At 43.3% G+C, this 12,855-nt stretch overlaps 2 protein-coding genes across 3 annotated transcripts in view; one reads left to right on the top strand and one right to left on the bottom strand.

Annotated features, from left to right (window-relative positions):
- LOC110973991 (transient receptor potential cation channel subfamily V member 6-like) overlaps nucleotides 1–7,572 on the top strand; it is a 23,561-nt gene extending 15,989 nt beyond the window's left edge. For both annotated transcript variants that reach the window (XM_087135938.1, XM_087135939.1), the window contains 4 exons: nucleotides 1,460–1,621; nucleotides 2,284–2,468; nucleotides 3,400–3,622; nucleotides 4,041–7,572. In XM_087135938.1, the coding sequence (XP_086992064.1) occupies nucleotides 1,460–1,621; nucleotides 2,284–2,468; nucleotides 3,400–3,622; nucleotides 4,041–4,343 (873 nt within the window). In that variant the 3' untranslated portion in view covers nucleotides 4,344–7,572. The remainder of the gene's footprint in view (nucleotides 1–1,459; nucleotides 1,622–2,283; nucleotides 2,469–3,399; nucleotides 3,623–4,040) is intronic.
- c1orf194 (chromosome 1 open reading frame 194) lies at nucleotides 7,250–12,855 on the bottom strand. Its single transcript, XM_022225244.2, has 4 exons — nucleotides 12,602–12,855; nucleotides 10,377–10,493; nucleotides 9,195–9,310; nucleotides 7,250–8,622 (listed from the first exon to the last, which is right to left on the bottom strand). Exons 1-4 carry the CDS (start codon nucleotides 12,680–12,682, stop codon nucleotides 8,427–8,429), a joined length of 510 nt encoding a protein of 169 aa, XP_022080936.1. The 5' UTR covers nucleotides 12,683–12,855; the 3' UTR covers nucleotides 7,250–8,426.

Here is a 12,855-nt window from a genome sequence, read left to right as displayed (position 1 = left end):
AGCCATCAAGACCTCTGTCAACTGCACCCTTGTCCACAGAGCCTACGAGATCTGTGTCCAGAACAACCTACACCAAGAACTCCACCACATCAAGTCCGCCCTCAAGATGAGCGGCTATCAACGTATCAACCTTTCCAAGCCCTCCCCAGAACGTTAGGGTCTCCTATACCTGAAGTCCCCCCTCACCCACGGCATTAGGGTCACCTATACCCGAAGCCCCCCACTGCCACTGCACTCACTTGGACAAGCACCCACCCAGCAGTTGCCACGGCGTATATCGCATTCCATGTGAATGTGGCCAAGTAAACATCAGAGAAACCGGCAGGAACCTCCCCACCAGACTTCAAGAACACTGCTCACACGGCCGACGAGGAGAATACGACAAGTCGGCCATCATCAAGCAAGCACACTCCACAGACCATCCAATGGGACAAAGCAGAACTCATTGCCCCCATCCAGAAATGGCTCCCAAGGCGAATCCGAGAAGCCTTTTTTGCGGCACAACACCGTACCCCAAGACATCGGTTTCAAGCTCAGCAACATCTAGCGCCCCCTACTAGCACCGAAGCAGACACCCACTCCCGGGCAGTAGGGTCCCCTATACCCGAAACCCATGCCCCACACCCAAGCGTTAGGGTGTTCTCTACCCGAAGCCACCCCCACCCCCCCCTTGGCATAAGGGTCCCCTATACCCCAACCCAGGGTGTCCCACCAATTCCAGGATCCATCACCTCCACGCTCCACCGCTTCCAGATTAACTTTATAACCAGCTATCCACTCCATTCCGGCACACTCTCCTGAGGACAGCCAGAGCACACTGGCTGAAACGTTGAGTTTATATTCACCAGTTCTTTTAAGAACCACACCTCGTCCAAAGAGACTGATTCCATGGTGTACCTACAAACCCATTTCTCATCCCTAACTATTGTTTGTTTGAAGTGGGCCTAGTTGGTTTCTCTTTGTGGTTCATGTCATAAACAACAAGAGGGGAAATGAGGGATGATAACATGATATACACTAAGTTTTAAAAATTCAGGTCAGTGGATCACATTTCTAAAATTAACAAATTCAGTCCTATGTGCAGTGAAATTAAAAACCTCATTTTTTATTATTGTTATTTATTATTATTTATTTCTGGTAATTACATCAATGATTCCTCAAAAGCACCCTAGGCACTGTAGCTCGCAAACCTGAAGAAACCTGTAGAGAGGAAACAATGAGAAGCAGTTACAGTTTTAGAGGTGGGAGGAAAACTTCAGAGGAATATTCTGGGTAAAACCCACAGAATCAAGTAGGGACTGAAAACCCAATCTGCATGTGGACCGAGCCGGGAATCGAACCCAGACCGCAGAGGTGGAAGGAGACGAAAGAACCTCTATGCCAACACTGATGCAGCGTTAAGTGTTAACAGAAGTGTCAAATAATTTCATGCTAACTAATCTTGGCCTCTCTCTCACAGTATGAGGTGTTCGATTACTCTCGCATCGGCTGGCTGTCGAGGTTCCTCTTTTTCATCTTCATGCTGCTGTTGCCATGGCTACTCATCAACATGCTGATTGCCATGATGGCCAAGACGTACCAGCAGGTGGAGGAGCGTTCCAAGATGGAGTGGAAGCGGCAGGTGAGTGGACAGGGAAGAGATGAGCGGAACATGGGAAAGTGAGCCTGCTTGAGAAGCCAGGTTTTGATATGTGAGAGGCTGGCTATCAGGACTTAAGCTGGTTGTTGGTACTTGAGAATCAAGGTTGTCATACATGAGAAGCAAGTTTTGGTACTTAAGCAGCTGGCATTTTGGTACCTGAAATCCCAGATTTTGGTACCCGAGCTGGGTTTTGGCACTTGAAAAGAAGTTCTGAAACTTGAGAAGCTTGGTCTTGGCACCCAAGAAGCTGAGTTTGGGTCCTGGCGGAGCTGCGTTTGGGCATGTGAGAAGCTGGGTTTTCAGTGCTTATAAGGTTTGGCTTTGCTGTTTCAGAGGCTGACTTTAAGGTCCTTGCAGAGCTGCATGGGTTTGGGTATTTGTAAAGCTGGAGTTTGGTACTTGTGATGCTGGGTTGTGGTACTTGAGAAGTTGGTTTGTATTTGAGAAGCTATATTTTGAGGTCTGGTGCAGTCCTGCGCAATTGCACTCAATCACGAACGGTACTGAATACAGAAGAGTTTTGCCACTATCACAGAAGTAAAGCACCACCTACAATGTTCACAGTGCCCTGGGCAATGAATCTTAATGTCTCAATCCAACTCGCAGACCAATTTGCTCGTTTCTCGTCCTTGTATTCCCAGTGGGCCATCATTCTCCTGAACATTGAGCGGTCCATCCCCAAGGGCAAGCTGGAAAAGTACCAGAAGGCCTACTCCACAGAGATGCGAATCCCCTACAGAGAAGCCCTCAAGAAGGGCCTGATACAGGAGACGGACGAGGGGACGGGCAAGGCGGGAGGGACTGTGGTCATCAGCTCCTACAAGGGGTGAGTTTGGGGTTTGTACCTTCAACACTGCGAACTCTTCATGTGGCACTTTCAAAATAATAAATGTTACATGTATTTCAGCAAGAGGTGCTCGGGAGCACTTCAGGAGCGCAGCTAGAAGCCACGGCTAAAATATTCAGGGAACTGTTGCAAGCATTTTACGATCTTTTCATGCACATTCAATCAGAGGTTGTTTCTGAATATTTGCATTGTTCACACTGTCCCTCTGTGTCTATCGCTGCCCCGTCAGATTTTTGAAACCCAACCCAGTTAATTTACTGTGCACCGTCATCGTTATCCCTTCCCCGCGGAGTGTATGTTATCTCATTGGCCAAATTCTCACGTCATGGGTGACTTTGAGACGCTGGTGGCAGCAGACACACCGGTCCTTTTTCACAGTATTGCACATGCTCAGAACTGTGCACGCATTTCTAGAACAACGCGCGCCTGCTCATTTCTGGTAAAAAAAGGACCAGTTTGTTTGCCGCCACCAAGGGTCTCAAAAGTCTCCCGTTGTAGGTACGGAAAGCAGTGTCTACAAGTGTGCTGTAAATAATGCTGACACTGCATCGGAGGTATTTAAGATGTCTGAGAGATGGAGACAGTACTGGGACAGGGTGAATGAGGGCAGTCTGAGAGCGTTCCACATCTCAGCTTCATCTTATCCCCAGCTTCAGTCTCATGAATTCAGTCCCCTTGTTTGAGAGCCCGAAGCTCGGCGCAGTTTCCATGTCTGACCTGGAAACACCCTTTTTGCTAAAAATGACGCCAAAGTTTAGGACACTTTTCACTTAGTTTCAACAGTAAGTGTTCAAAACTGATACTGGATGTCAAGATGTGGCCGAAGGTAAAGTTGAAGTCAAGGTTTAAACCCCCCACCAAGAAAACCCCAAATATCTGTTTTTGCTTTCTGTAATTCATCTCAATTCAGGGAGGACCCTCCTCCCATCCCCAAGGGCCGCCGTATCATGTACAAATCCTGGAAGAAGGATGACCTGAATGTGCCGCTGGTGCCCCTGGCAAAGCGAGAGACACCCCCGGACCCAGAAAGCGGGGAGAGGGAGAAAGAGTACGTCTGCCGAGCGCTCCTTATCCAGACGGTGCTGCCCAAGAGCCGGGCCAAGGCCCGGAGGGAAGCCGTGCTGAAGTGGAGGGTACGTACCCAGCCTGAATAGCAACTGATTTTTGGCCTCAGGAGAGCGAATGAGAGCGGTACATCCACCTTGAGCAGGTGCACCTCCTCATCGGTTGAAAAGAGCCATGTTGGTGGGGAATGTCCATCTTGTTGGTAGTGATGCAACCGTATTGCATGCATGTCATAGTTGTCTGTGAACCAGCGACGCAAAGTTCCCACGAAAGCAGCCTGCATTGCTAGGGTAAATTGCGCCCTCTCTTGGTCCTTCTCAAGGCGGATAGTCCCATTTCTTCCCTGCGCATATGACTTCAGTTTTATTGTTCAGGAGTCCGGTTGCAGTGCAAATCTAACAACTGCCGCGAGGGCCATACAGTGTACGGTGTTGCGGTTACAAAAGGTTATGATCACATTAAAACTTTAACGTCACTGTTTTTCAGGGAGCGCTGAGGAAAGTCATCCGAGCTAACAAGCATGCCAAGGTCCTGATGCGACAGTCCCGGGCCAAAGTGGAGCGCACACCCCGCGGCGCCCGCCGTACCTCCCGCACTCCTGTCACATCCATGGCTGCACCCAACCCCCTCACGAGCCTCCCGGAGACCCAGCCAGCTCCCGCCGGTGGTGAGGCCGAGGGGTCCCCGGACCAGGAAGCAGAGGTCCCAGAGGTCAAGAGCCCCAGGAAGGGTCAGCTGCCACCACTCGTCAGGCAGAAAAGCAGAGCCATCCTTCCTCCTGTGGTCTAATGTCTGAGGCGTAAAATCTTTGAGGGCAAATTTCAGGGACAGTATCAAGGGTAGAATCATGTATGGAATAATGTCAGGAGACATCATGACCACTGCTGTGCCTCCACACTTAGGCGCATGGCGCACGTCCTCAGAAATGGAATTGTACTTGCATTTTGGCAAGTGGTTAACACCCTCATAGTTGTAATAGGCAATAAGCACATGCATACAGCCTGCATACAAATGTGGTGCATGGTACCACTCGAGCATTTCTTGTCTCCGGGTTGGTCAGTGTAATTAATTGTGCCCTGATTTAGCATCTTGAAAAGGCAAAGCTAACTATTAGTTTGGAACTTTGCAGTATCCACTGACTTTATACGGCCTCTGTTGAAATGTAAATGCTCCTACCAAATTAATTAAACAACCTTTATGTAATAAAGTTTCTTTATGGAACAATGCGAAGCTAAGATTATATATTTACAAGAGATCTTTATGTATAAATATTTGCACAATATCCTAAGCACAAAAATGTGTAAATAGTATAGTTTACAGTGTTTGTTAGTGTGTCTGAGTGCATCTATATGTATTGTGTGGCTCAGGTGTTTCAACCACAGGAAGCCTCATCTTCTTAACAGTGAGTTCTGTAGAATTGAAAAACAGAAGTTAACTACTTCATGCTGGACGATGTGTAAACACTTGGATTTTCGTTTAAACGGAGGTTCCACTAGTCTGTAGAGGTTGAACGTGTGTGGAGCCCTCAATTGGCCATAGGCAATTGCAGCAAACATCGCTCCTTGAAATTTTTTGGAGTTTCAAAAAAGTGACAATGCAGTAACAAATTTTGAACAAAGGACCACCAAAAGTCATCATTTCTAAAGTCAGACTTTATAACGATTTGTGGTCCTCGTAAATTGTTTTAAAAAGTTTGCATTTTTGACCAATTTATTGTGGAACAATACCACGGGCAAGTGGTTTAGTACATCAGGAGGACATTACATTGCTCCTGCATAGCACTCAGGTTTCCTCCTCTATGAAGAAACCGTAGATCCAGAACTAAATTTCCTGAGAGGGGGAGCTTGTTTCTTTCGGGCAAAAAATTTGAAAATCTTTATGGTTAACTTTTGTGGCCTTCCCGAGGGCCGAGGCTATACGTCGGGGATTTTTACTGGTACTTGCATTAAGAAGGGAATGATTTTGACCACCACATCTGCCTTATTACAGAAAAAGTTGACTGTTGTTTGTTTGGGTGAGAGGAGGTTGTGGTCCGCATTGCTCTCTCCTTCACCCCTGGATCTGCCCCTGCCATCAGCTGTTCCTGCATGGAGTCCACAGTAGCACTGGAGGGGTTTTTTTTTTAGCGTAGTGCAATATAATTGTTCAAAGTGTGTGAAGAAAAGTTTTGGAATCTTCATTTAAACTGCTTTGTATTCATTGTTTCTCAGGTATTGTTAAATTGCCGCCTTCCAGACATATATACATTTTGGCAGGTGAAATATGAGGCTTTCTACTTGTCACAGTACCACATAACAAACTCAGGTGTTAATTGGCAAAAATACAAGACAATTGGGGAAGGGATGGCACAGTAGCAGTGCCTTTTCTCCAGTGCCTCGTTGAAGTGCCTCTCAAATATAGCAATGGGTTGTCACCTACATTCCACTACTATGAAATATGGTACTTATGAATATTGAGTTCTTACTTCACTATAGTATTACTGTATCTTTTACATGTAGCTTAGTGAGACTGTATTTTTCCTAGATCGAATATAGTGCCTTGTGTGATAAGAACTATTTCCATTGCAAAAATCTTCCTGCTGTTGTTGGGGCGAAACTTTTGTAATAGATTCTTTTTAGCACAAGGTTTCACGGGGCTAAAAGCTAAGCAAGGTAACAGAGATGTGGGTTCTGTACGGATGGCGAAGTACCTCCTCATTGTTGAAGAAGAGAGGCCGTGCTGACCATTGGGACTGGATGCTAGGTGCCCATGTGAAGACTGGTCATTCGCATGAAAATAGGAAACTTTCAAGATGCCTGGTGACGGCAAATGCACTGGTCCCACCTGACCCATCCGCTACTGTTAACGTCTTTTTGAGCACGTGCATATTTGCACAAACCTGATGCAATCAATAATGGGGTGGCCACGTGAGACAGGTATGTTTGCTGCCACCATGAGTCTCAAAAGGCCCCCACTGGTCTTACATGCACTGCACCGTACATCCCTGCACACAGGTGTTTGCCCACCCACTCTAGTTTAAGGTTTTACAGAGGGGGAAATATTGTGTGGACATGTGCAAGGCAACACAATGTCTTTGAGCCCTAGATTACGCGGACTTCTTTTGTTCTCATGGTCCCCACAAGGAGTGTGCCAAACAAGTCCATGCAGTGTCTTCATAAACTTCTAAAAGGATTGATCTGCTGAATTATACGTGCATTTTTGGTCTGCGAGGCGCCCAACTAAAATAAAAAGTATGGTTTCACCCCTGGATATAAGGAAATTATGCACAGTTGAAGAATTCCAGATATAAAATTCTGTGAAGCTATTTTTCAGTTCTAAAAAAATTACTCTTACTCTCAGTCTATATATTCATTCATGATAATTGAAAAAAATAGAGTTTCCAGCTGTGAAATGAGATAGCTGATTAAAAGAGCAGTTATATGAACATGATGGAACATGCACAAGATGCATTGAATGCTGTTGTGCATGCCGCCATCTATTATTTCACCTATACTTTTCCAAAAGTGTATGGTTATGCAGTTACATGTATATGCCTGTGTGCGTGTCAGCCCAATGTGACGTTGAAAGTACACCCTCTCTTGTTCATGCATAGGAGACCAGACTGAGAAATTGGTTGCAGGGAAATTTTTGACTAAGCAATACATGTATTTGCCGCAATGTAAGAAGCATAAATGAGATGTGCAGTCTTTCACAACTTTCAGTTCCCCAAATTTTATTTTTTCATAACAAGAAGCTTAACATAATGTTTGAAATACATTACACCTTATATTTGTACAAGTACATGTCGGTAAAACAGTTGTGGTTTTATTTGGACAGTGGAAAATAAAAGTGCCTGATTTTTTGGAAAAGTGTGTCATACCGGCACTAAGTACATTTTGGTAATTTTCAGAGGTGTTGTCAAGCCAAGTTTAAAGCATTTTAAGGGTAAAAAAAATGTATACAGTGCAAAAGAAGGATTATCTACACGTCCAAATAAAAATGCTAGAAAAATATCTGAACATAAGCATGATACAAAATATACAACTGAAAAGACTAAGTGTAAAACAAAGACCAAATAAGGCTTCTCTCAACCAAAGTCTGTCAATAAATTTTGCTTTCTTTGGCGATGATTCGTGCTCTGAAAATTTAATCTACATGTATAAGCTCTAGTTGCTTTTTGCCATATTCAAAGAGGATAACTGATGAAGTCGTACTTGAAAGTTGGAAGTATCTGAAGGCATGAAAACATTTCAGGCATGGGCAATGTGTTGTAACGATTTATCAACAAAGTACTTCACGCCTTGCTGTAATTTCAGCACATGGATATCGCTTACAGGTAAGAATAAATAAATGAAAGTGTGCATACATATGTTCCTCGAATGTCAACTAACTCTTAACAATACACATTGAAAAAGACATCTAAGCTGGAGTAGCAACATGCATGTCCCGTTGTGCAACAAATTACCGTACATTTTGTGGAACGTAAGCAGGGGATAAATTATTTTAATTAAGGTTTATGCGAGAAATCTAGTTTGGTTTTTCTGCGGTTAAAATAAATGGTTTGGTTGGGGGAAAACTTTGAGATTTGCTGTCCCAATGAAAGACGAAAACATTTTTAAAAGTCAGACGGAGTTAATTTGACAACTGTTTCATGACTATTGTCAAGGCTGCCATTGTTCCCGTCCAAGAGTTTAATATTAAAGTGCCATGCCGCTAAGCAACTTCTAATGAAATTGTCCATATGTACTGTACATTGTACAGCTATGCTATCAGTGGTAGAAGGGCTTATTTGTGAAATCCTTAAGTTCAATCTTAAGCAGCTTTGTGTGACCGACCCCTCTGAATCTGTTGCACAGTGGACCCAGCTGCTCTTCTCTGCACCAAACTTGAAGTCTATGTGGTGTAGAAACCACCGTCATGTTTGCGCGAGTAGCCGGGGTTCGTGGCGGCGCTGTGGTGGCTGTCGATGGCACCCTTCGTGCTGTGAATGCTTTCCTTCTTGGGATCCTGGATGACTGACTTGACCGTCGGCGGGTTCATGGGGTCAAACAGCTTGGGTTCCTCTTTCTTCTTGTTTTTCAGGATCCGCCTTCCGAAGGAAAGAGAAAGTAATGTCCCTTTCAGTGTAATCTGGACAAGTCAATCCTCACAGGAATGGAGAAAATTGTAAGTTTAAAGTTTGACATAAGCAATGTGCCAGATTTTTCGACCAAAAAAAGAAAAAGAATGGAACTTGTATTCTGAGAGGTCAAGCTCAATTTGGGGGCTTGTTACACATTTGGGGAAGGGAAAGAAACAAAATAATCCCCCAAAATTGCCTTTAATTAGTTTTGTTTCAAGAAGAAAACAACTGTCCCTGTTTGGGGGGGTGGGGGCATGATCCCTGTTGGCCCCTAGGATCCACCAATGGGGGAAACAGTACTTTCTGCTGCACATTGCCAAAGAAAATCCTCCTTTCCAATTGAAATGCACATTTCTAACGGGTGAAATAACTGAATAACTTGTCTTTGCCCTTTGAATTTGAATATTAGGAGAGGGAGTAATGTCTAAATTCGTTTTTTGTTCAATGTCTGCTTTGAAGCAGTTAGAATCCTCGCCAGCCAGCTGAAAGCTGCAGTGATGACCTCCAATTCTAGGATCTTCTTTTTCTGGGCAACTTACCCATGGTCCTCTCCTATCGTCTCTGGCTGCGTGAGGGTCTCGTTCTTAGATCTCAAGAATTCGTTGTGTTGGTCGTAGTCTGATTTCAAGATGAAGTCCAGGCTGTCTCTGGGTGCCTATGAGAAAGGAAGAAACCAACCACATACAAACAATAAAATGAAGCAAATCTAACTGGAATCCGAGAGGAATATTTGGGTTGTAAATCCAGGCAAAAATAGACCACATACATGTACTATGACGCCACGCTTTGTTTACATGTGTGCTTTCTGATGGTGCTCGGTAGACCACGGGCCCCCACCAGCTCCACAGGATATAGCATTTCTTTTGGCAGTGAAATCAGTATCGTGGCGCAGGAACCGACTACCTGCAGTTGCTCATTTTGGGTCTCTCAAGATTTGAATTCAGAAACTTAAAAAAGTCTGCATGGTAAATACTCACCTTTGAAGGGAGCGTGGCACCTCAAAAGTGAATCACAAGTTTTATTTACCAATGTTAAAGTTATCACATATGTCCTGTTCATAACATAAACTTGGAGTCAGTTCCCAAGCTGGAATCTTGATTCTTGACACGATCAATATTGATTCCAAACACTCCTGGAGTTGCTCAAGACTAACCTGGCATACCACAGCAGTGCTTTGGGCAATCTAGCCCATTTTATGAGATGTACGTTGCATCAGGGAGATGTTTATTTTTATTAATAACAGGTTTTGCCTTTACAAAACTTCTTTGTTATCTTTATCAAAGTTTGGTTTGTTTACAAGAGCTACCTGTATGCACATACATGTACATGTAATCACAATGATCCTTGATTCAAAACCACTGAACTAAAGCAGTGTGGAAGTGGAGAAACCACAAGAACTGTCACAAGAAAAACGTTGAACGTTAATTAGCAAGGAATTCTTTCATTGAAGTTAATTTGAATAGCTTGGGACTTGAATTCAAGCTTGAGGTCTTGTGGGGTTCACAACTGGGATGGCTTATAAGAGGGTCTGACAACAATGAACTACAGCAAAGGTCCAAGGATGGTTGGGGCCAATTAATCCATCAATAGCGCGACAGGGCCTAACTTCAACACACTAGGTTGGGATCGCCTAACTGTAGTTGGGACAATCTACAGTTGGGACTGATGCTACATGTACGGTTGGGGAGTAGCAAGATTGTTGGGGACTAAAATCAATTTACCTGGGGGTCATGATGGTAGACTTCTCGGCGTGAGCTAGACAGTGTGCTGGTGGTGTTAAGCCTATTCCAAGGGTCAACTCGCTGTGCTAGATGAGTTGGCTGCGTGTAGGACTTTGTCTGTAATACATTGTTGAGAATTTGTCATTTAACACATCAACCACATAATGGAACACAAACTTTATTGATAGAAACCAAATCTATACAAAGCACTTTTGGCAAAACATGTTCAGCAAAATGATTTTCTTGGTTTTTGTTTAGAAATGGCTTTGAAAAAAATGTCTGTATTTCGTGTATGACTTTTGTTTTAAAGCTGAAGAACAATATAACTTTTTCTTTTGCAATCTATGAAAACAAACTAGGGCCCACACCTTTAAACCATGTAAACAGAGACCTGAGCCGTTACCTTTAATTTTATTGCAGTCATGCTATTTAGCATCAACAAGCGTCAACACACACAAGTAGCGTCAACAAAGCATCAACAACTTGGAGATGCCCCCTGAGGATTTTGAAGTGGCTTTATCGTATTTATTAGTTACTCTAACATCTGCCACTGTGTAAAAGAACAGCAAATTTTCTTCCAGATTTGCAATGTATGGGGGCCGCCATCTTTCTTTTCTCTGCCATCAACACGAAAACAAGATGGCAGCCGGTCAGGCTGCACGAGCAGGCGCGATTTTTTGCTCAAATCACACTCACATATCATTTTCAATAATGTGATACGCTGAATATGATATGTAGGAGCCTGATTAATATTGTAAATGTAAAATATATGCTTGACAACTTGTTGACATTTGATGACGCTTGTTGATGCTTGCTGACACTAAATAGCATGACCCTTTATTGGTTTATGGCTAGAAGTTTTTAAATATATGTAGGGCCTTGGCTTACCCTTAATCTACGGCACAACGTTCTTAGATACTCTGTGCTTCTAATCGGCAATAAACCTTTTAAACATTCCCAATGCATTATGGGTTTGGATGACAAACAAGCCATGTATTTTATGCATAAATAAATCTACATGTATGGGGGAGTGAACCAGTCAGAAATTAAGTTTACAATTTCTTCAGAATATTTTGAAAGTACCTATTCATCACCTAACAGCTGCAAGCGTAGTATACAAGGAAAAGTTTTAAAATAAGATTATTTTTCAAATGTTTGTAAGAAGAAAAATCACCCGTAATTGTCTTTTTATAAGGGCACCAGTCATTCTAGGCTGAAAATGGCGTGATTGGTCGGTGTAGGATGAATGAGCCACAAGTCATGATTTTGATTGGCCAAACTAAGGCATTACTATTCACAATCTTAGTCATAGGTTAATCCATGACAAAAACTTGTCTTGTTGGAAGGAATTCCCTGAATTTTTCTGTTCTGCCATGCTTTAAACATCTAAGTCTTGTAAATATCTTCATTCCAAATTTTATAATGCAACACTCTGAGAGAAGAGGATAGCTTAAACTGGAATAGGTAATAAAATGGAAGCAGATTAATGTGTTGCGGGTACACTTCTCCCATATGGTTGTACATAAAGTGAATTGCTTGTTTGTCATCCAACCCGCATTGCAAACATCGAAAAGGTTTGTTGACATGTGGATGAAATCCAACCAAAACATGAAGCAATAATTGTTCACATAAACTTACAAGTTTTTCTGAATTTATCTGGGCATAGGCCTCTAACCTACTACAAAAGTAATCTCCAGATTAGGCCTAGTCGTAGGCCTAGGCCCTAGCCCAGGCTGGACGTTGTCTTCATTTCATTAGTACAGTCAGGGAGTCCACCTGGGCTAGCCTAAGATGAATAGTACTCAAATGGTATTTTAAACATGTTTCTCTCGAGCTTGAATGACCCGAGGAAGAGAGGCCTAGACTTGTTTACTTAATATGAAACAACTAAAAACTGGCAGCAATTAAACCTTCATAGCTAGTCCGAGTAACTTGGACATTACAAATCGCCTTTTTTAACATTTGGACATGTACGGTAGGGCCTACCTTATTACTGGGCTTTCCATCTATGAGCTACATTGAACATGTATTTTGAGTGAAATGATTTAATGGAAGCAAAAGCCTATGGAAGGTACGGATCCTTCCTACTGAGTACTACCATCGCCCAACCATGTCCAAAATGTTTTTTAAAGAGGCGATTTGTTAGGTCCAAGTTACTCGGACTATTTCATCAGTTCAAACTCTAAACACATTTCTAACGTGATTGTTGAGGACCTTCCACACACCTGAAATGTCCTGGCTCCCATGAAGTCATCGTCGTTCTGTAGCTCAGGGAAGGGATATGGCTGTCTGTTTGAAACCTCCATGTTCTTCTTGCGTTAGTTCCTTCTACCCAAAAAGGTTTGATTTTGCAAAGAAATTTGCCACAGGACACCCAACTCAAGTTACAAGCGATCTTTCACAAATGCAAAGTGAATTGAAGTAAGTCACCAATGTGTACGGTACGCGTATTACATGTGCATGTACAATGTACGTACGC

The sequence above is a fragment of the Acanthaster planci genome, linkage group LG04, assembly GCF_054643075.1.
Source record: "Acanthaster planci isolate LZ-2023a linkage group LG04, COTS_SCS, whole genome shotgun sequence".
NCBI classification, from domain to species: domain Eukaryota; kingdom Metazoa; phylum Echinodermata; class Asteroidea; order Valvatida; family Acanthasteridae; genus Acanthaster; species Acanthaster planci.
The sequence above is the reverse complement of the archived record's forward strand: the minus strand, read 5'-3'. Positions and strand labels throughout refer to the sequence as shown.

Bases quoted from the DNA above. Each gene is read 5' to 3' on its own strand.
- c1orf194 (XM_022225244.2), bottom strand. From the start codon at position 12,682: ATGGAGGTTTCAAACAGACAGCCATATCCCTTCCCTGAGCTACAGAAC. The intron at 10,494-12,601 runs GTGTGTGGAAGG...AATGTATTACAG, and splicing joins TGGGAGCCAGGACATTTCAG to ACAAAGTCCTACACGCAGCC. The intron at 8,623-9,194 runs GTAAGTTGCCCA...TTCCTTCGGAAG, and splicing joins ACGATAGGAGAGGACCATGG to GCGGATCCTGAAAAACAAGA.